This window comes from Giraffa tippelskirchi, chromosome 2 (assembly GCF_054371585.1).
Source record: "Giraffa tippelskirchi isolate mGirTip1 chromosome 2, T2T-mGirTip1v1.2.pri, whole genome shotgun sequence".
Taxonomy (NCBI): domain Eukaryota; kingdom Metazoa; phylum Chordata; class Mammalia; order Artiodactyla; family Giraffidae; genus Giraffa; species Giraffa tippelskirchi.
In genome coordinates this window covers 151,365,132-151,389,629 of record NC_137276.1, presented here as the reverse complement: position 1 = coordinate 151,389,629, position 24,498 = coordinate 151,365,132, and the positions used below count along the sequence as shown (strand labels likewise).

Below are 24,498 nucleotides of genomic sequence, written 5' to 3'. Positions count from 1 at the left end.
TTGCTATGACCAGTGTGTTCTTGGCAAGACTCTATTAGCCTTTGCCCTGCTTCATTCTGTACTCCAAGGCCAAATTTGCCTGTTATGCCAGGTGTTTCCTGACTTCCTACTTTTGCATTCCAGTCCCCTATCATGAAAAGGACATCTTTTTTGGGTGTTAGTTCTAGAAGGTCTTGTAGGTCTTCATAGAACCGTTGAAGTTCATCTTCTTCAGTGTTACTGGTCGGGGCATAGACTTGGATTACTGTGATATTGAATGGTTTGCCTTGGAAACGAACAGAGATCATTCTGTCATTTTTGAGATTGCATCCAAGTACTGCACTTCAGACACTTTTGTTGACCATGATGGCTACTCCATATCTTCTAAGGGATTCCTGCCCACAGTAGTAGGTCATCTGAGTTAAATTCACCCATTCCAGTCCATCTTAGTTCGCTGATTCCTAGAATGTCGACGTTCACTCATGCCATCTCCTGTTTGACCATTTCCAATTTGCCTTGATTCATGGACCTAACATTCCAGGTTCCTATGCAATATTGCTCTTTACAGCATTGGACTTTGCTTCTATCACCAGTCACATCCCCAGCTGGGTATTGTTTTTGCTTTGGCTCCATCCCATCATTCTTTCTGGAGTTATTTCTCCACTGATCTCCAGTAGCATATTGGGCACCTACCAACCTGGGGAGTTCATCTTTCAGTGTCTTATCTTTTTGCCTTTTCAATACTGTTCATGGGGTTCTCAAGGCAAGAATACTGAAGTGGTTTGCCATGCCCTTCTCCAGTGGACCACATTCTGTCAGGTAAGTAATTAAGCTCCTAATTTTGATGGAGGAAACGGAGTCTCAGAGAGGTTAACTAATTCATCCCAAATCACTCAAATGATAACTTCAGGTGCTAGGATGTAAACCCAATCTGACTGACTGTAACATATGCCTCTTTCCCACTGTATGTGGCAGGGAGTGGTAGATTAATTTCTAGTGGTATATATCTGAGTGATAGAACTGGTAGGCTAAAAGGGGAAGGAAGTTAATGATATACAATTTGAGTTTAAAAAATGGTAGTTAACAAGTGGTAAAAGAAAAAAAAGCTTTTATACCAAAGGGCCAACAACAATTTACCTTTCATTAAGATCTTTTCTTTCATATAAAGCATACTCAAGATTTAATTTTAAAAGTCACTAAAAAGTAGAAGCAAATCGAAACTGTAATATTTTTAAATAATTTATGCCATGTAATATTATGTAGGTATGAAAAAAATATTTTTGAAGCATTTTTAATAACAGGAAAAATCACTGAGGTAATATTAAGGGGAAAATGATGAAAAGGTTATTGAGAAATAAGAGGATATAAATTCTGAGGTTAATGAAAAAATAATAGGAGAAATATGTAAAAATGATAGGAATAATTACACCTGGGTACAAGGAGAACAGGTGGTTTTATTTTTTATTTTTGTATATTTTTCCAATATAGTATTTCAAAATCAGAAGAAAAGTAACTAGCACAAAAGAGATCTCTCTAACTTCCTTTTTATCCAATGACATCTTCCTTTTTTCTTAACTTTTCCCCCTCTTTATTCTGTCTCGTTTTTAGCCCAGTATTTCGGGTGGAAATTTGGGCATGCTCACCCATATATCTATATATTTGATGACTGAACTTCCCTGGTGATTCATTGGTTAGGAATCTGTCTGCCTATGCAGGGACACAGGCTCGATTCCCAGTCCAGGAAGATCCCACATGCGAAGACACAACTAAGCTCATGGGCCACAACTGCTAAGACCACACTCTAGAGCCCCTGTTTTGCAACAAGAGAAGCCACCACAATGAGAAGCCTGTGCACTGCAGCTAAAGAGTAGCCCCTGCTCAATGCAACTAAAGAAAGCCTGTGAGCAACCAAGACCTAGAACAGGCAAATATATATATATATATACATATATATATTTGATGGTCCTTGCACAAGTGGTAATACTGCATAGAAATATACCAGGCTAATAATTGTTTCTCAACAGAATTTAGGATCATGGCAAAGCATACAGACTTTGACATTATACAAATCTATACTGTATAATATAGAATATAATATTCTATATAATATAGAATATAATATATCAATTATATAATATTGAATTATACCCTTGCAATTTATTTACTATATTGACTTGAGGCAAGTTTCTTAACCTGAGATTACTTTACTAATATGAAAAAAGTAACATATATTTCCCTCACATAGGATTGTTGTTACAATTTAGTAAGTCAATACATGGAATATACCTGGCACAGAGAAAAAAATTCAATAAAATTCAATTACTTGGGGGAAGTGCTGTAACATTCATGCTACACAAACTAGATTCATGTGTTTGTCTAAAACTGGCTAAGTATGTCCTCAAAAGTGGCAATAACATATATGTTCCTATTCTACATCCTAAAGGGATTTGCATGGTTAAAGCCACTCTAAAATTGAAATCCATTTCCTTTATGCTCTTGAATATTAGGTTATTTCAATTGCTCATTTCCAGTATCTCTCACAAGACTCTAAGCTCCATAATCGAGTGTGTTAGTTCCTCTGATAAATCCAGGCACTAGTATAATACATGGGAATGGCTGGTCCTCAATAAATGTTTGTTGCACAGATAAAACTTCATATTCTCCCAAATGCAAATACATTTTGGAGTTCTTCAGTATTGCCAACAGAAAACAGAAACTAAAGGTGACAAGTATTTTCAGTCTATCACAGGACTACAGTTGTCATTTCTTTTCCTCCTAACCTATCTAGTTAAGCCTACAAAGAGAGGCCTAGTTCTGCAAAGAATCTCTCAACATGAGCATTTCAGTCAGGACACAGAAGCAACAATACTGTGTGGTACTCCTTTCCAGTTTTACATTTCAGAAATCTGGCCATTCTAAACTGTAACTTGACAGCTTCAGGATTCCTGGTGTGCACTTAAGAGTACAGCAGCCACTTTTTAAGCACACCAAAAAAAAAAAAAAATTCATCCCACTTAAAAGCAAAACCCTAGACATTTTCTCTATTTCTCATTTGAAAAAGCCAAGTAATAGTATCTTTCCAACAGAATTACTGTGAGGATTAATGGAAATGCAGCATGTAAAGCACTGAGCACAATATTAAGTACTAAATAAACAGTAGCTACTATTAAAACACAATCTTGAAGTGAACAGCATGCAGTGGCATGAATATATTCCCTTATATGAATTAATTTTTGAATAAGCAAAACTACTTAGGTAACTTGAGTTTCACATTAAAATTACACTGCATTGCCTTTCTGTTTTAATTTTCATTTGTATGAAATTTGATTAAAAATAAGTTAAAACCTTTTAAGAATTGCATTTTAATATATACAACTTTATAACTTAAATGTAATTTTACTTTATTTTTTATGACAGAAAGTTATCAAAAGCCAAACTACATTAATTATTAAAAACATTCTGTAAAAAACTGTGTATTTTACCTGGCCATTTCCAAGTAGAGATGTATCTTTCCCTATGAGAAAATAGGATCCAAAAAAGAAAATAAAGGCATGACTGAAACCCAAGATGGTCCAATAAAGAAATGTTTTCAGGCTTAATTGACGGTTTTTACTTATGTCTCTGCAAATTTAAAAAAAAGGAAGAGAAAAAAAGAATACATTAGAACTTATTATTTACCTACTAAATAATTATTACAATTTGATAATTAAAAAACAAGATGGCTTTTTAATTTAAAATTGCTAACCAATTTTAGCAGAAAGAACAAAACCTAATTTACAAACCACTGCTTGTAAATCATACAGCTGTGTAATAGCTTATAATTCTTGTAACATATTCAAATACAGTTTCTCATCTGATAAGGAAATATGACATGGCCATAATTCTTCAGTTTAATTGTGTAGAGTTGCTAGTTCTTTGCTATTACTTTTTTGGGGCCATAATGTGTGCCTTATGGGATCTTAGTTTCCTGACCAGAGATTGAACCTGGCCCCCTAGTGGTGAAAGCCCAGAATCCTAACCACTGGACTGCATGGGAATTCCCTCTTTGTCAAATTCTGTTATATTCTGTTATAACTCAGCCATGATTATTTCTTTATGGTGGAGTCATGTGAGCTAGGTTCAGCACTGAGGTTCCTAACTGAGTTCATGTCTATCAACAGCTATTATGAGAAGAAAAGTCTATGCCCATCTTGGGTCAGGGCTTCGGTAGCTCAGCTGCTGAAGAATCTGCCTGCAATGAAGGAGACCCTGGTTCAATTCATGGGCCGGGAAGATCTCCTGGAGAAGGGATAAGCTACACACTCCAGTATTCTTGGGCTTCCTTGGTGGATCAGATGATAAAGAATCCGCCTGCAATGCGGGAGACCTGGGTTCAATCCCTGGGTTGGGAAGATACTCTAGAGGGGGGCATGGCAACCCACTCCAGTATTCTGGCCTGGAGAATCCCCATGGACAGAGGAGCCTGGCAGGCTACAGCCCATGGGGTTGCAAAGAGTCAGACATGACTAAGCAACTAAGCACAATCTTGGGTCAAGCCCAGCCCCAGACATCCTGGGAAATCAAGGTAAGTTACTGCCATTTCTGGATAACTGAGTATCTCTATAAGCATAAAGGTCAAGTTAATGTGAGAATCATAAGCTAGTCCTGAGTTGAGTCCATATATCTATGATTACTTGGTTCTGAGAAAGGAATAACCCAGAGGGCAAGGGATGGGATTTAATGGCCTCAACTTTGCATTTTGCATCAATTACTACCCATAAATTCGGCAGGGCTAGAACATGAACTATTTTTTAGGAACTCTAGAGACAACTAAGTAATGAATAACTTTTGTGTGTGCCCATCAAACAGAATATTATTGGTTTAAAACAGTAAGTGCAAATTATGCAACTGCTCAATGCATTCCTAGGACGAAACTACTCATTCCTAAAAACATTGGAAAAATCATTCAAATATTCTCTTCAATGTTCAACAACTATAAACCATACGAAAACTTAAGTACTTCCCTTAGTAAGACATTAATCACCAAGAAATTGCCCGATATACTTGCTTATTCTTAAGATACTTTTAAAAATGGGTAACTATTGATATATAATGTATTACTTGCTGCAAGAGGTGGTATGGACATTTAATATTGGGAAACACTTACCGATAGAGGGTGGGCTTGTTCTGTAATACATGAGGGTCTATATGTTGTTCCAACAGACTATATACCAGAATAGGCAGGGATGTAAAACAAATGTTGTATAAAGTCAGGTACACGCTGTCATATAGTGTCTAGAAAGAGAAATTTGTAGGAATTTGTAGACTCTGGACTACATTACTATTATACTTATTCATATAATTACAAAGAAGCATCATAAAAATTACTTATTTTCAGTTTACACTGAATCCATTTTAGTAAGTCTAATTTGTTTCTTATATAGACATGTTTCTACATTTATATTCTTTGTGGAAATTGGAATATTTTGTTATGTCATGTGATTCTGCCATTACAGTCAGATGGATCTATATTTCAAGATATTCTAATTTGATCATTGTGATGTAATTTTACACAATTCTCTTACATGTATCCTAGGCTTGTTATTATTCCTTTGATATGCTACACATACAGTTTTGCTTTCATAGCTTTGTCTTCCCACCTAAGTCCTACACTTTCTTTAATCCATGATCCGTGAAACTTATAAACATTGGCTCAAATTCCTGATCATAGTTGCTTCTTCTAAACAGTTATATGTGCTACTGTTCGTACTAAGTGCTTAGCATTTTGCCTATTCTTCACATATAGCTTTTATTAGCATTGATACTGTCTCTCAGATTACTATAAATTCCCTGAAAACCCAATCAAAATAGGTTAAGTCTTCTTGTCACAAGCTCTCACAGCATTCTTCATTTCACCCAAGTAAAACATTTTTACTAGCAATCAGTGTCCAAGTAGATATCTCAAATTTAGAGTTCTAGGTTGTAAACAAAGGAGAAAACGGTGATTAAGGGTAGAAAAAAACTCATTAAAAAAACCCCAAAACCTAGGATAATTAAAAATTTCAATAAATTAGAACAAATGTCTTGATCAATGAGAGATGTTGAGTATGGTATGTGAGAAGGGTGCTCAAGTAGTCAGAAGTAATAGGTCCAAGCATGGTTTAGTTATTAACTTAGCTATGCAATCTTGGGCAAGTTACTTAATCCCTATGGATTTCAGTTTCCTTCTCTATGTGACATGCATACAAAGAAAAGACCCATCAAGTGTTCATTATAGCTACTGTTAACCTATTACAAAGTTTTCCCTCTGAACATATAGCCATATAGCTTCAGAACCCTTTCCAATATAGCACTCCTGGAACCTCCATTTAATTATTTACCTTCTGAGGTGAAACCTGTATGTCATCCCTGAAATAAATCACTATGTTTCTTCCAAATCTAAAAAAAATTCTGTGAGTCAAAAAATAAATAATGATGTAATCTTTCAATAATTATGTGGCCTAGCTTGATATGAATTTTATAGAAATACTAGACATAAGTTGAAAATAGTTAGCAAAGTCCTCTCATAAGCTATTAAGAGTAATAATATCTATTTTTTAAAAAAAGCATCCACAGTTAAAATATTTTTTGGTATTCACACTCACTTCAAACTGAAAATCAGAAAAAAGAAATATTGATGCTAAGCTAATTAAATATACTATAAGAAAAGCTATGTCTAGCTAGTTATCTGTAGGACTAGGAAAAATGGAAAATGTCCCTCCAAGTATTTAACAAAACCTGAACACACATACTCTACTCTTTATCTAAAAGGATAAAACAAAAGACTCTATTTACTTACTTGTTGAGAAAACAAACAGTAGAACTGATATAAAAATTGGGGTGTGATAAAGCACACATTCTGAAAAACAAGATTAAATGGAAATAATTGAAATATTTAAGTCTAAATGAGAAATGATTTCTAAAAATGACTTTTATTAAAGAGTCCAGAAAATAATCTTAGTTGATATGGTAAGCAGATCTGCCCATAAGAACTTGTCCATACAAAATAGGAAAATAAGAATCCCATTTTATTAAAAAATGCCTAAAAGTAGTCTATGCAGCACTGCAAATGTCAGAGTGAAAATACCTTTGACTTCTATCATTGCCAAACAATATGATAATTTTGAATTTGTAACTATTATTCAATACTTTTCATACACAATACAATTAGGAAGGTTTACTTAAAGTTTAGGGCTAAAATTACTTTAAAATGCAAAAATATTTAAAATACAATAAATGTAGTGATCAAAATCTCTTTCCATTTCAAAAGCCTTAGGTCACAGCAAAAGTTGTTATAATAAGCTAAGAAAAAACTGCCAACATCGTCTATTAGCATTATGCAATCAATCTACCTGCATTCTTTCATTGGGCTGCAGATACTAATTATAGAAATACATGCAACACAGAACACTCTGATATAGTAAATATCTTGGTATTCAGAGGCGCTTAACATTGGTTCCAAATAATTCTATCTTTGCCCAAAGGGTCAAGAGATAGAACAATATTTCAACATAATTGGCTTCCCTGTAATTCTATGCATTTTATTTTATGCATCTAAAATCCCTATACTGAGTAGTTTATACTACTAGACTACCAGTCATTAATGGCCCACAAAAGATTAAGAACTTCTGCTTAAAATCATAATATTAGAGATAAAATTAAAACTTACTTTTGGTTCAGGACAAAATAACAATAAAAAAATCAAACTAATCATGTTCTAATTTGCATAGAATAAAATAAGTGTGAATTTTGATGTGTCCTGACAAATTCATACATCCATGTAACCGCCACCACAATCAAGTTAAAGAAGTTTTCTGTCAAGCAAAGTTCTCCCATATACTTTTCTAGTCAAGTCTATCACCCACACCCTTGGCCTCAGGCAACCACTGATTTGCTTTCTGTGAGTACACATTAGATATATGATAAAATAATAAAAGTATATTCCATAGACTATTATTTATACTTATAGAAAAAATTTTCAGACTAATTTGTATGGTAATATTAATAACATTCCTTAAACTGAAACCTCAAATACTGTTAGCAATTAACTCTAGAAAATCTCCATAAAACTCACCTTATAAAAAAAATACTGTACAAGGGTAGCTATTCTAATATAATAAAAATGACCATGAACAAGAAGCAATTTGGAGAGAAATTTAAATCTAGCTATTGCATAGTCACTGTTCCTTGCAGCTTGTCTTCCTTCTTTACCCATGATTCCTGTAATACAGTGGACAAAAAAGGTTAGTTCACTGATAATTGGTAAATGTAAATTTTAAGATATGTGTGCAAATATCTTAGTTATCTGCAGCAGCTGAACCTGGATTTAGGATCACTATATCCTAAATTATAGTAGACAATAGATTCCCAAAAGGTTGTTCTACTTATATCAAATATGTAATTAATACAAAGCTGTAACATACACTAGGCATGTAACATCAATGTTCAAAGATTAGAATAAAATAAAATTGATATAAAATATTAAAAGTTCAGGATCTAAGAACTTTTTTTATTCTAATGAAGCTGCTGCTGCTGCTAAGTCGTGTCCGACTCTGTGCGACCCCATAGATGGCAGCCCACCAGGCTCCCCTGTCCCTGGGATTCTCCAGGCAAGAACACTGGAGTGGGTTGCCGATTCCTACTCTAGGGTTGCCGATTCCTACTCTAGGGCATCTTCCTGATCCAGGGATTGAACCCCCATCTCTTGCATCTCCTGCATTGGCAGGGGAGTTCTTTAACCACAATGCTACCTGGGAGGTCTATACCCTTGTCAATTTCAGGGTTTTTTTTGCCAATCTGACAGGTAATTTTAACTTACTTTTTGATTATTAGGGAGATTTCTACTAGAGTGTTTTTCTTATTCTCCTTAATTTCAGACCTCACATAATATGATTACTAAGACTATCATCTATTTTACAAATATTCTTTACTAGTTTGTCTTTAAAATTTTTTTATGGAAAGTATTTACTTCTGTCACACATGTTGATCTTTTTCCTTTTCAGTTCCTTGCTTTCTTTGGTTTTGTATTTAAAAGATCCTTCCATACCTCAAATAACAGGATTATTCACTGAAGTCTATTATTTTTTATGGCCTTCAAAAATTATTTAAATCCTAATCCATCTGGAATGTTTCACTATAAGCAATGGAAAGGGACTCACTTTTTTCCCCCAAATAACTAGTTTTATCAGTGTTTTATTAAATCAAATAATTTGTTTCTCTACTTATTTGTAACATCTCCTTTGTTACATACTAAATTTCCAGGTGTTCTGAATTGATTCTGTTCACTGGTCTGGCTGTTATCATATTATTGATAAAATCAAACTGTTACAAGTACTGTAGTTTTTTATACTCTAACATATGATACAGTAAGTTATCAAATTATCATGAAGATTTCTGGGAAACAACAGTATAAACAATATAAAGAAAGTGAAGTTTTCAAAATGAAGAGTTAATTATCCCAAAGAGGAATGAGTTGATTTGAGGGATACACTGCAAATACGGGACCCGATCAGTACTCATTACACAGGCAACTCCAGAGCAAGGACTATCTTCTTTTTTAACTCTAAAATTTTATCTTTCAACAAAAACCTGTACTCCTCTCTTTTGCTTCCTCAATAAAATTACTGAGGAAGACAGGTCAAAATATGGTTTAAGTGGGAAATGGTAATATAAATATAATAAAATTATTTTAGTATTCTGAATTTAATAAAAATTTTAGGCAACAATAGAAAAAAATTAGCATAAAGGTTATTAAATTAGAAAGTTACTTGAAATTTTAGAGTTTGGTATAACTTCCTGTCTCTAAAATTATCTTTAAAATACATTCCAAAATCTTTAGACAAATGGATAAAGTAAATAATATTAATATTCTAAAATAAGAATAATTATATATATCATGAACTTAGAATTTAAAAGTGATAAAAATACTGTGCAAAAGTATTTAAAAAGGTACAAAATTGCATGTAAAACTAAACTAACTTTACTGGGAAGAAGAACTGGCGAAGATAAAATTCACTAGTAGTAGTAATTTCCTTGAAAATTTACAATTAAAACATCCTGCAGCTTCCCTGTGGTCCAGGTGGCTAAGACGCCACATTCCCAAAACAAAGGGCCTGGGTTCAATCCCTGGTCAGGTAACTATATCCCCCAAGCTGCAACTAAGACCCAGGGCAGCCAAATAAATATTTTTTAAAAATCCTAAATATTGGGCTTAATAACAATAGGTTTCTGTCAGAAATATGATGTGATATATTACACCACTGCATTTAGTTTTCATTCGTATATGTGACATTGTACTTTATTCTACAAAAGGAAAATTCATCATCAAATAATTATACCAACTTTACAAGTTCAAAGAAAAAATATTAATCACCTATGCCAACATGTGCTTCTTGTATCATGCTTACATCGTTAGCACCATCGCCAATAGCCAATGTTATTGGCTTCTCAGGTGAGATTTTTATCAGTCTTATTACCTGAAAGACACACAACTCATTAATTATAATAAAATTTCAATTTTCTGGTATTTCTATCAATTTATCTGAAATGATCTGTTGTAAGAACAGTAATGAAAAAAATTAGTTTTATATTGGACAGTAATATGCACTGGGGTTCATTGTTTGAGGGATGTCTCCATTAAGACATTAGGAATGTCTTGCAGAAATGACAGCAAAACAGACCGTGGTCTTTGGATTTTATGATGGGATGTAAGAATCTGTTAAACACAGCTTAAATTTGTAAAAAGCCTAATAATAACTGTGTAAAAAATTAACTACAATTAATTGAACTTTGTCAGGCAATTTTTTTCTCTCAAGAAATTATTTTCATTTGATACAGAAGATAATTATTTGCTCTTGTAATAAAGTTTCTTAAAAATTTAAAAAGCCATCAGAATTAAGTTCAATAAAATCTAAAGAAAGGTTTCTTTGGAATACTTGAATGTACTTTCTAAAGAATTTAGGCATTAGGTCTGTTTTGTCTCCAGTTTAATGTCCACAGACTGGGGTATATAGGTTATAATAATAAAATAGGCACTGTAATAAAACTCCACGAAGCCAAAAATACTGGATGTATAGTTTATTAGCTCTATATGCAAAATAATATGTTTAGATGCATATTTCAAAGCATACACTTGTGAAGGCTTCAGTTACAAAAAATATTTGTATAGGTTTTCACTTGAATCATAGCTGAACATTAAATATTTCCTAACTACAGTTTCATATCACAATTAATTGGCTTTTTAACTCCTTATTAAATTTCTATTTAGCACTTAACAGTCATTTTTAACAGAGAATTATCAATTCATGAGAATGCAAGAATAAGCAAAGATAAACATGATGACCTAGAGGTGCAGATGAACTGAAGTCTTACAGGCTCCTTCACCAGTTAAGTAACGAACTTGTGAGACTTGTTATCACAGTTCAAATTTGTATCTCAGGAATATCACAAACTGCTATCTATCACATGGTCATTTCTAGGTTGCTGCTGCTGCTGCTAAGTCGCTTCAGTCGTGTCCGACTCTGTGCGACCCCATAGATGGCAGCCCACCAGGCTCCCCCGTCCCTGGGATTTTCCAGGCAAGAGTACTGGAGTGGGTTGCCATTGCCTTCTCCCATTTCTAGGTTACAATGATCTATTTCTATGTTATTATGAATAATTGAAACTTCAATATTTACTGTGAAATTTCCAAAGGCCTAATGTATATGGTTAAAATTCATATTATGAGAAGTGACTGACTCCTGGTTAAGATTCATATACTGTATATCACCAAATAGAACTAGGTGAAGGCAGTAATATTAAAGAATACTTTTAAATCAAGGTATCTCTATGGGGCTTGTTATGAAATAAACATACCTTTGCTTTCTGTAGTGGTGCCATACGACAGCACATTACAGCTGAACAATTTCTACAAACGTCCATAAACAGCTTTTCATGCTCCCTGAGTGCAAGAGACAGACTGGTCCCATCTACCACCAGACCATGCTGAATCACATGATCCTCTCTAATCCTAAAAAAAGAGAAAATGATGATATTCTCTGTAAGACATGTAGAAAGCCATATTATTTACATTCATTTAGTAAACAAAAGATTTTTACTGAAAAATGGATCATTCACCCATAGACTTCACCGTTACGATACTGACATGTCAGGGAATAGAGTTCTACCATTTGAAAGTTAAGATTAAGTAGAACTGAGAGTGACTGATATGAAGAGTAAAATAGATGATATTCGATTTTACAATGAATTGATATATATATATATATATACACACACACAGAAACAGAAACTATATTTTCTAAAATGTGAACTGTGACACATAATTTGAGGATATTCTCCTAAACTGTATAAAAAATCTTGGAAAATAAAAATATAACTAGCTATATATTTAGCAAGTTCTAATTTTAAAAAATTACAAGGAAATCAAGAATGTTCAGGAAAATTTACAAGCTAGATTCACTGTATATTTAAGTAGCAAGGCAAGGAATGAAGAAACCATCAACTGTCTCTTGATATTTAACCCTACAATGGACTGCAATGCCAGGTATTACAATGGTGGAAAATGGATAACACCCCCCTTGTGGGCATACACTATACTGAGGACTATTTCAAAACATGGTCTAATTATTTGCAGTTGAGGGAACTATTTGTGACAAGAAAGAGAAAACAAGTATGTTATCATAATAAGTATGTTATCACATCAGTATGTAAATAAAGTATATTACTGAGCACACTATTTTGTTCAGCTGCTTCACCCTACTCCCCCTTTGGTAATAAGAATTTCTCAGTGAAAGAAGCCATGTATAGATTTACATTCTGGAGCAAGCTTCTTATGCAGCTGAAGGCCAGCACTCAGAGTAGCACTGTGTTCAATTCAGCAAAAGGAAAATACTAGTGTACCACTGGGTTCACAGTATAGCAGGACTGCTACTGAGACACATCCATACATTTTCATTTTATTTTTTTTCTCAGCTTTATTGAGATATTATTGACATATATGTAAGTTTAAGGTATACATGATCTGATACACATATATACTGCAAAAATGATTACTACAATAAGGTTAATTAACAACTCCATCCTTTCATGTAAAAACTTTTTTTTGTCTGTGGTGATAAGATTTGAGAGCTACTCTCTTTACAATTTTCAAATGTATAATACAGTACTGTTAATTATAGCCACCATACTGTACATTAGATCCCCAGAACTTATTCATCTTATTTATAAGCTGGAAGTTTGTACCACAGACTATCACCTCCCCATCTCCCCCACAGCCCAGCTCCTGGCAACCACCATTCTATCATTGGTTTTTTTAGATTTCACATATAAGTATTTGTTTCTGTCTGACTTATTTTACTCAGCATAATGCTGTCAAGATCCATCCATGTTATCACAAAAAGCAAGATTTCCTTCTCTTTTATGGGTGAATAATATTCTTTCATGTGTGGAAGGAACATCACATTTTCACTGTCCAAACACACATTTAATGGATATTTAGGTCGTTGCCATTCTTGGCTATAGTGAATAATGCTGCAGTGAACATGAGAGTGTGGATCTCTCTGAGACAGTGACTTCATTTCCTTTGTATAAATACTCAGGAGTGAAATTGTTGGATTACATGGTAGTTCTATTTAAAATTTCTTCCATACCATTTTCCATAGCAGCTATTCCCTCAAATTTTAAATGATAAGTGAGAAGACTATTTAATGAGCAACAAGTTATGAAAACTAAACATACTGATGATTTTCAGTCTCCTAATACTTAAATCTTTTCTGTAAGTTAAAATGATGTCTTCATAATATGCCTAGTAACTATAGTGTTGCACTGTATAACTAATAAGTGGAAAGCAATTAACATTTACAATATAAACTTAAAAAAATGTATACTTCCTTTATCAATTCTCCAATACCTGAAATCAGTGTCTAAATTGACCATTTTTCCTCTCTGTTGACTGAAATTACTTAGCAACCTCTGCTGTCTAAGGCATTCAGTGTTAAGCACTGCCTCAGCACATGGTCTCAGAAGCAGTAGCAGCCAAGAGTAGGACAGATCAGATCAGTTTTCCTTGGGAACATTCCCAAGGCACACTAAGTTAGGTTTTTCTCTGGACAGGCTTCATAAATCAGCACACTATCTCACAATCCATCATGTAACATTGATGCAATATGGAAAAGCACCTCATAGTTCTGCTACATAGTAAGGTAGCACTGGTCATAGCAAACACCCTCTTCCAACAACACAAGAGAAGACTCTACACATGGACATCACCAGATGGTCAACACCGAAATCAGACTGATTATCTTTGCAGCCAAAGATGGAGAAGCTCTATACAGTCAGCAAAAACAAGACCGGGAGCTGACTGTGGCTCAGACCATGAACTCCTTATTGCCAAATTCAGGCTAAAATTGAAGAAAGTGGGAAAACCACCAAACCATTCAGGTATGACCTAAATCAAATCCCTTACGATTATACAGTGGAAGTGACAAATAGATTTAAGGGACTAGATCTAATAGAGTGCCTGATGAACTATGGACAGAGGTTCGTGACACTGTACAGGAGACAGGGATCAAGACCATCCCCAGGAAAAAGAAATGCAAAAAAGCAAAATGGCTGTCTGAGGAGGTCTTACAAACAGCTGTGAAAAGAAGAGAAGCGAAAAGCAAAGGAGAAAAGGAAAGATATACCCATTTGAATGCAGAGTTCCAAAGAATAGGAAGGAGAGATAAAAAAGCCTTTCTCAGCAATCCATGCAAAGAAATAGAGGAAAACAATAGAATGGGAAAGACTAGAGATCTCTTCAAGAAAATTAGAGATACCAAGGGAACATTTCATGCAAAGATGGGCTCGATAAAGGATAGAAATGGCATGGACCTTAAAGAAGCAGAAGATATTAAGAAGAGGTGGCAAGACTACACAGAAGAACTGTACAAAAAGATCCAGTTAATTATGATGGTGTGATCACTCACCTAGAGCCAGACATCCTGGAATGCGAAGTCAAGTGGGCCTTAGGAGGCATCACTACGAACAAAGCTAGTGGAGGTGATGGAATTCCAGTTGAGCTATTTCAAATCCTAAAAGATGATGCTGTGAAAGTGCTGTACTCAGTATGTCAGCAAATTTGGAAAACTCAGCAGTGGCCACAGGATTGGAAAAGGTCAGTTTTCATTCCAATACCAAAGAAAGGCAATGCCAAAGAATGCTCAAACTACCACACAATTGCACTCATCTCACACTCTAGTAAGGTAATGCTCAACATTCTCCAAGCCAGGCTTCAGCAATACATGAACCGTGAACTTCCAGATGTTGAAGCTGGTTTTAGAAAAGGCAGAGGAACCAGAGATCAAATTGTCAACATTGGCTGGATCATGGAAAAGCAAGAGAGTTCCAGAAAAATATCTATTTCTGTTTTATTGACTATGCCAAAGCCTTTGACTGTGTGGATCACAATAAACTGTGGAAAATTCTGAAAGAGATGGGAATACCGGACCACCTGACCTGCCTCTTGAAAAACCTGTATGCAGGTCAGGAAGCAACAGCTAGAACTGGATATGGAACAACAGACTAGTTCCAAATAGGAAAAGGAGTGCGTCAAGGCTGTATATTGTCACCCTGCTTATTTAACTTATATGCAGAGTACATCACGAGAAACGCTGGGCTGGAGGAAGCACAAGCTGGAATCAAGATTACTGGGAGAAATATCAATAACCTCAGATATGCAGAGGACACCTCCCTTATGGCAGAAAGTGAAGAACTAAAGAGCCTCTTGATGAAAGTGAAAGAGGAGAGTGAAAAAGTTGGCTTAAAGCTCAACATTCAGAAAACTAAGATCATGGCATCCAGTCCCATCACTTTATGGCAAATAGATGGGGAAACAGTGAGAGACTTTATTTTTTTGGGTTCCAAAATCACTGCAGATGGTGATTGCAGCCATGAAATTACAAGACACTTACTCCTTGGAAGGAAAGTTATGACCAACCTAGACAGCATATTAAAAAGCAGAGACGTTACTTTGCCAACAAAGGTCTGTCTCGTCAAGGCTATGGTTTTTTCAGTAGTCATGTATGGATGTGAGAGTTGGACTATAAAGAAAGCTGAGTGCCAAAGAATTGATGCTTTTGAACTGTCGTGTTGGAGAAGACTCTTGAGAGTCCCTTAGACTGCAAGGAGATCCAACCAGTCAGTTCTAAAGGAAATCAGTCCTGAATATTCATTGGAAGGACTGATGTTGAAGCTGAAACTCCAATACTTTGGCCACCTGATGCAAAGAGCTGACTCATTGGAAAAAACCCTGATGCTGGGAAAGATTGAGGGCAGGAGGAGAAGGGGATGACAGAAGATGAGATGGTTGGATGGCATCACCGACGCAATGGACTGAGTTTGAGTAAACTCCGGGAATTGGTGTAGGATAGGGAGGCCTGGCGTGCTGCAGCTCATGGGGTTGCAAAGAGTTGGACACGACTGTGCTGCTGAATTGAACTGAACTGAAGGTAGCATCTGCTTACTTCTGTAGTCTCATGTTTCAATATTTCCTACATCCTCTCCCATCTACTTCATTCCCTGGCCATACTTAGCTACTATCAATTGCCTGAATGAGCCTCTCAGCTCTGGGAATTGCATACATGGGCCACTTCGCTTCTTGGTGTTGTTTTCTGACAAGTTTACATCTCAAAACACGAGACAACACAGTCATGAGTTTCAATGTACAGCATTCTAATGTACAGAGCTGTCTCTAGGATAAACTTGGGCTGAGTTTCCCTCTTCAGTCCACAGACAGCTCTCTGTTCTTGCCTCAGTTACAATTCAGTCGTGATGGTTGTGACAATATACTTACTTCTTTTTTCTGACACATTTTAAGTATTCTGGGAATAAACAACACACCTTATATGACTGTCCCAAATGCCTATATAGGAGACAATCAGTATGTTTTTGAAGGATTAGATAGATACACTAAAGCTTTCAAAGGTATGGAATTCTTTTGCTATATCCAAGATTTTTAGAACAGATACTTCCTGAAAGTCTGTAAATCAAAATCCTATTGACTTAATATGGTTCACTCAGAAAACATATTTCAGGAATTCCCTGATGGTCCAGTGGTTAGGACTCTGTGCTCTCACTGAAGAGATCTGGGTTTAATCTCTGGTTGGGGAACTAATATCCCACAAGCTTTGAGGCTCAGCAAAAGAAAAAAAAAAAAAGGAAGAAAATATGTTCCACTAAAAAGGTATCTCTGAAACATAAATTTCACATAGCAAGCCTAAAATTAATTTTAAGGTATAATATTCACTGTATAATACAGCTTTTGTACAAAAAGGGAAATGAACAATACCCATGATCTTAACAGACTCACCAAAAGCACAAATATAGAAGACTTAAAAATATCTGAAAATACAAATAACAATTATCTTCAGATGGCTATATTATATTACTAATCATCACATCTTATTTTCATTGCTTTTAAAATGAGTATTTATTACTTTTATAATCAGGAGTAATATTTAAGAAGTAAATGATTCTGAACAATTAGTCTGTATATTTTAGGGAGCTCTGGACATTATGCCCTTAAATGTTTAAGTAGCCATAATAGTGTTGGCATTGCTTCAAAACCAGCATAATTAACCTAGATCAATCACCTTTTTGAGCTCAAGCAAAGACCTTTCTGAAAGTTGTACTGTCTCTTTAAAACATTCCTTAAATAAGCTTTTCTCTGATAAAATCCAAAATTTAGTATCACATCAATCCCTGCATAACAAACATAAATAAAGCACTGAATATACAGTGACAATTGTGGCACTGTCTTTTCATTATTTGTTTTTCTGCATTAATATCACAAGACTGCAAAGACAGATACCAGGAGGACATCTCAGATACCTACATACAAGCAACTCTCATGCTTACACTGAAGCACTCTTATTTAAGGTAAAAAAGAAAAAAAAAAAACTGGGGCTCCCCTGGTGGCTCAGTGGTGAAGAAGTCTGCCTGCCAACGGAGGAGACATGGGGGGTTCAATCAATATCTGGGAAGATTCCACAGGCTGCAGGGCAACTAAGCATGTGCACCACAACTATTGAGCCTGTGCTCTAAAGTTCAGGAGCCACAACTACTGAAGCTCACACGCCCTTCAGCCCATGCTCCGAAGCAAGAGAAGCCACAGCAATGAGAAGCCTGCTAACTGCTAGAGAAAAGCCTGCACAGCAATGAAGACACCCAGCATGGCCATAAATAAATAAAATTTAAAGAAATTGTGTTAAATGAGGTCTCCTAAAAAAAGTTGATCTACCTAAAGAAGCAGATTTAGAGAAAAAGAGAATAAATTAAGAGCATATATACTTATGAAAGTATTTTGAACAGTAAAATGCAGGTGCATTTCCCAGTCTGGTCATGTGAACTATATCACTGGTTGGTAAATGTTTTATATACAGCACCAGAAGTAAATATTTCAATTTTAAGCTTTGCAGACCATGAGACTAAATTGAAGATATTATATAGGTTTTTACATTACAAAAGAAGAAACAAATTTTGACAAAAATTTTTAAGTAAAAAAATGTAATAATACAATTTAAAAAATAATAGAATAGAAATGTTTTTCTTGGCAGGGGAAGAACATTTTAATTGGGGTTCAAAGTTCATGTCCTCTATCAAAGTCAGCTGGCACATGTCCATCTGTTAATGCTGATATGTAATGAGATTTTACATTTTATTACCAAAGACCCATCGGTAATGAGATTTTGTATTTCATATTTGATTATATCTGAAACAGGCAGTATATTAAAGCATATTGTCACTGAATAATAAAAACAATGCTTTGCCATCTAATTTGATAATAAAATACTCAACACTCCACTGTGCTTTAAGAGTGTGATATTAGAAGTCCAGTTTTCTTTTTATGTTAGACATGATAGTTGAATACTGACAATAAAAATATACCAAAATGCCAAACAGCAGTGTGGCACAGAAAACATTAATGAGTTATAACTGTGTCACTGTGATTTGCAGTGTATCAAGCAGCAATGAGAAATGATAAAAGTGCTCTGTCCCAATTACTCAACTGTGTTATAGCACAAAAGCCTTTGCTGATATGTAAACGAACCAATGTGGCTCTGTTCCAATAAAATTTATGTACACTAAATTTTTAATTTCATGTAATTTTCACACCATGAAATATTACTCTTCTTTCACTTTTTTTTCATCCATTAAAAAATGTAAAAATTATTTTGAGCGCATGGCTGTAAAAAAGGGCAGTGGGCCATATTTGGGTCCATTGGGCGACAGCTTCCTAAGCTTTGAACTCCATGATGCAGATAACTATATTCTTACCTTCTGGCAAGCTGCCCCAATTTTTCAGCACATTCACTGTCTGATTTCTGGTTTAAAAGTTCAAGGATGTTCATGGTTCTGTGAAAATGTCCACATGACAAACTCACACTAACAGCTGTTTCATGTTTATCTCCAGTAAGTACCCATACTTTGATACCAGCCATTCTCAATGCTTCAATAGTTTCTCGAACTTTATCTTGTAGTCTGAAAACAAAAGAAACAAATTAGTAGTAGAGAATACTTTTTTGACCAAATTTTAAGTGTAAACCACATAGTACAAGTAAGGTAATTCTGAACTCCTTAACCTAAGAATGCTACAGTATAGTAATACAACTGACTTTTTTTCCCACTAGGGAAAAAACAAGAATAACCAAATCAGTGATCACCTGGCTAATACAAAATCTACAACTGTGCACTGACACATTTGTCACAACGGGCATTCCAGAGTTGTGGGGCATTTGAGGTGACAGACACTGATCGCCTGGGTCAATACTCCCTCGATGAGAACATGTGTGCATTCTCATGATTGTTAAGTTTCTTTCCTCTTCATTTTGGTGACAGATAATACTACTGTAAATGTATTTGGTTTTTTGAAGCTCACAGGGTATTAATATGTTGGAGCACTATGTAAACTTAAAGTCTACAACTTTGTATTTTAAGACTGTACTTTGAAGTTGATTTTTATAGAAACAACTAACTATACAGTCTTCACAAACTTATTTCTTTAAAGTCTTTAAATTTCAAATTAGAAGATTTTCTTTTTTGATAAGAAAATCTCTTAAATCAGTAGTTCAAAAATCAGACTGCAGACAATAAAGGTCTACATAACCTCAGAGAGTCTCAGAAATCTCACAAGGACCAGTGAAAAGTAAATGAAACACTAGATCTTAAAAAATTGCAAACACCCTTAGATCTAGGTGGTAGATAAAAATGCATAACAATAGACTTAATTTGTAGAATTCAATAATTCAAGAAACTGAAACATACATGGAGAGAGAGGCTAGGGAACAAAGACAACGAATAAATAGAAGTCATGAAATTCACAGGCTAACAGAGTGGAAAGTCTTCAAACAAGTAACTATAATATACTGTCACAAGGACAACAGCAGAAACTACCTACAAAACATGAAGGCTTCCCAAAGAGAATTTTTAATACTATTAGGAGTCAGGAAAGGTCTTCCTAGAGTGCGGGTAATACATGAACTATAATTTATGAATGGGTATTCATAGATGGATAAGAGAAAAATGATCCAGGCACAAGGCACAGCTTTGCAAAGGAAAAAAGGCAAAAACAGAACAGTTTTCATTAAAACAGTCTTCACTGTTGTTCAGAAAACTAGACAGTTTGGCACTGCTGAAATGTAAAGCAGAAGGTGGCAATGGTAGGAGGTGAGGCTGGAGAATTAAGCAAGAGCTGAAAATCTTTGAATGGCACACTGAGTAGTTGTCTAAAAACTCAAAACTCTACATGGCTGGATTCTATCAACTATCTCAGATAGCTGACTAGGACAAAAATTGTATGTATGGACTGGGAAAAATTAAGGCTTTAACTTTTTATTTTAAATATATTAAGTCATTATAAAATGCTAAAAATGGGGGAGTTTGTCATATATTAGAAATACTTGGTTAGAAAAATTCTTATGAGAAAAATGACATTGACTATTTATCTGATACTTACTTGTCTTCTACTGCTGTAGCTCCCAGTAATATCAGGTCTTTCTCTATGAACTGGAAGACACTTGCCAATTTCTCTTCCCGTTGCTGCAAGGCAGTCCTGGCTTCAAATAAACGTCTATCTATTTCCTCATACTCTTTAGATGTAAACTGCCTATAGGCTATACAAAGAGTTCTTAGCCCTTTCTAAAAGAGAAAAATTAAAGACAAAATTGAACAAAAATAACTAATGGGGAATCAAAAAGTCATTGAAATAAACTGAGGATACCATTACCAAAAGTCAATTATCAGTAATTTAAAAATTATCACCATCTAGTGATAGGAAACTGTTACAAAACCATAGTCACTTGAATAGTGGGATACATGTTATCATAGCTCTTTCAATTTCTGATGGGTTCTTAAAAAGTTGCTCTTAATAATTAAGGTCACTAAACTGTAGAACATTACAGGGCCTAGACATGATCATAAACATGATGTATCTGTAATTTTATAACTGTTTTTACCAGAAAAGTCGAAGTTCTACAAAGGTACCTTCATGCCAATCTAAAGAGGAAGCACTAGGTTCTACTCTCTTGTTTTAACCACTACAAATTCACTTTTACCTACTTAAAAAAAATTTTTTAAGCAAAGGGGACTATAATTTCCTGAGGCTTCATGGTATGACAAATTCACAATTCAAATTAAGACTGTAAGGTGGTCATTATCAACCAACCAATACTTTTCTAGAGCCATTGAATGAATGATTTTAAATTGTATCATTATATCTTCACTGGTGATTTGGAATTACACAAAACTTAGTAATACATGTTTGATTATCTGATTCTACCAAGGGTCAATTTTTCTTATGGTGTTAATATTTGAAAGTTGGTATCTAACTATGAAAGCTTATTAAAGTTCTTTTTCTTACATTTTCCTCAGAAAAACCCCAAATAAAGATTCTAATAAAAGGACTCAGAAAAGAAAGGTTTTAAAATACTATGTGACACTACTTAGTAGATTTCTAAATATTGGCTTTTCTTGATTTACCTATGTCCTACATTTATAAACACCTGCTTCTCTTAAATAAGTCAAGAGACTATGAGAGTTATAAATAAATGAAATTAATTCACTCCACAACAAGTATTTATTGAGTCTCAGCTTAGTGAAAGCATTGTTCTAGATATTAAAATGACAGAAAAGTAGAATATCTTTGTTCTTATAGATGTTACAGTGTGGTAGATGAACTAGACCATGAACAATTAGAAAATAAGTAATGGGAGAAAAGAAACTATAAGGAGGCAGATGGATAGAGATAAGTATGGAGCAAACATTTACAGAAATGCCAAAATGAGAGATCATGAGGCTCTAAGACTGAGACAGAACTGCTTAATAAGTTTCCTCTTCACAGGAATTGTGGCACTTTATTTTTGTAAGATTCTCCTACATTCTTTTATTAAGAGGGACATAAGTCACATACCATAATTCACTCTAAAGAGTACAATTAGCTGGTCCTTAGTGTACTCATGAAGTCATGCAATCATTATGACTATCTGATTCCAGAACATTTTCATCACCTTCAAAAGGAATTCCATACTCATTAGCAGACACTTCCCTTTCCCCCCTTCCTCCAGCTCCTGGCAACTACTAACCTGATTTCTGACTCTATGAATTGGCTTATTCTGGATATTTCCTATAAACGGACTATGTGGCCTTTTGTGACTAGCTTCTTTCACTTAACAAGGAACATTGTTTCTTTTAATGGCCAATTAATATTCCATTATATGGAAAGGACACTGTTTAATCCATTCAACAGTTGACAGACATTTGGGTTTTTCCATTTTTTTTAGCTATTAAGAATAAAGCTGCTACAAACATTTGTGTCCAAGTTTTTGTTAGATGTATGTTTTCAATTCTATTGGATGTATACCTTGACTCATATAGTAACTCTATATTATTCTATGTTGTACAAGGAATTGTAAAACTATTTTCTAAGTTGGCCATATCATTTATATTTCCACAGCATGTATGAGGGTTCCAGGTTATACACATTCTTGAGATTTTTGTATAACCCCCTCCTTTTTTTTATTTTGGCTGTGCCGTGTGGGATCTTAATTCCCTGACCAGGAATAAAAACCTGTGCCCCCTGAAGTGGAAGCACGAGTCTTAACCACTGGACCACTAGGGAAATCCCTCCTTTTTTAATACAGCAATTTGAGTGGTCCTTAAAGCCGTAAGTACTCTGGTTGTAACAGGTTCAAACAAAAGATATATGATTGCAGGTTAAAAGATCAGTATTTAACCAAAGAATGAGGAACCAACACATAATGTAACAGAACTACAGAATTACTGTAATTTTTGATAAAATACTAATGCAAATATCTTTCATATATATTTTTAATGGTTTTTAAAATCAGAGAAATTTGCACTTACCAAAGCAAATTCATCTACATGAATTCTGGTTTTTTCTATCTCTCCACCTATACATTCTGGGAGAATTGATGATTCAGCACCTTTAACAAATAAAAGTTTCTCACCTAAAAAGAAAAACGAACATTTAAAAAATTGTATTAGATACAATATTAAATAAGTACAAATTCATAAAAGTTTATTGTTACCTGAAGGTGCTTGAACAATTACACTCATTCTTCTACGATCTGGATCAAATTCCAAAATATGAAGCAGCTTGTATCTAAGGAAAAAAAAATAAGAAAAGACAAAATCTTTACTTCTTTGAAAAATATTAAGTGACTATTTGGAAAGAACCCCCATAAGAGATAAAATGGTTAATTTAGAACAAGAAATTAATCTCAACTATATGTTTCAAGATGATGGATCGTGAGTCAATTAACAACACAAGATAGAAAAAGAAGGAACAAACATTAAGTATTGGGTTGGACAAAAAGTTCATTCAGGTTTTGCCAAAAGATCTCATGGGAAAACCTGAATGACCATTTTGGTCAGTCTAATACTTAACCAAATGCCATATACTTTACATACCTTCTATCATTTAATACCCATGAAAACCAAAGAATGTAGGTCTTATCTCACTTTACAGATGAAGACTATGAGCAGAAAGGCATATTCATTTGCCTAAGCCAAATAAGCATATGAGTGGCAGAGCAAGGATTGGAATCCAGATCTGCCCAGCTTCATGTTTCCTCACTAAAAAGGGTGACTGATTCTAAACCCTTTTTTCTGCCCAAACACATCTGAGAAATATAAGCCCTCACATTAGTAACAGAGGCTCATTATAGCAGTGATTCTAAACCCAGGACAGGGCACATGTACACAGCTGGGGGGAAAAAGATCTCTCTAGGGAGCTGTAGAAGAATTTGGTGTGTGATGGGTCAAGTGTGAAAGTTGATAAAATGAGCTAGACAGGGTCCCAGATAAAAGTAGTCAAAGACTGGGCACTATTTAGTTCAGAAAAGCATAGTTTGGATGAGCAGGGCTGGAGCTGAGATGTGATCAGAACCGATAAAAACCACAAAAGATATATGAATATAGTAAGAATGGACTAATTTATCCAACAGTAGA

The 24,498-nt window shown here is 34.7% G+C and overlaps 1 protein-coding gene across 14 annotated transcripts in view; it reads right to left on the bottom strand.

Moving 5' to 3' along the window:
* ATP11B (ATPase phospholipid transporting 11B (putative)) overlaps window positions 1–24,498 on the bottom strand; it is a 115,375-nt gene that overhangs the window by 28,562 nt on the left and 62,315 nt on the right. For 12 of the 14 annotated variants that reach the window (XR_014077176.1, XR_014077178.1, XR_014077177.1 and 9 more), the window contains 10 exons: window positions 23,577–23,650; window positions 23,392–23,495; window positions 20,987–21,168; window positions 19,309–19,512; window positions 11,851–12,004; window positions 10,370–10,472; window positions 8,072–8,217; window positions 6,797–6,856; window positions 5,126–5,253; window positions 3,462–3,600 (listed from right to left, as the gene is read on the bottom strand). Coding sequence is in view for 9 of the 14 variants with exons in the window: in XM_081571105.1 (XP_081427231.1) it covers window positions 3,462–3,600; window positions 5,126–5,253; window positions 6,797–6,856; window positions 8,072–8,217; window positions 10,370–10,472; window positions 11,851–12,004; window positions 19,309–19,512; window positions 20,987–21,168; window positions 23,392–23,495; window positions 23,577–23,650 (1,294 nt within the window). In the remaining 5 variants the exon portion in view is untranslated. The remainder of the gene's footprint in view (window positions 1–3,461; window positions 3,601–5,125; window positions 5,254–6,796; window positions 6,857–8,071; window positions 8,218–10,369; window positions 10,473–11,850; window positions 12,005–19,308; window positions 19,513–20,986; window positions 21,169–23,391; window positions 23,496–23,576; window positions 23,651–24,498) is intronic. The other 2 variants (XR_014077180.1, XR_014077179.1) reach the window with 1 other exon arrangement.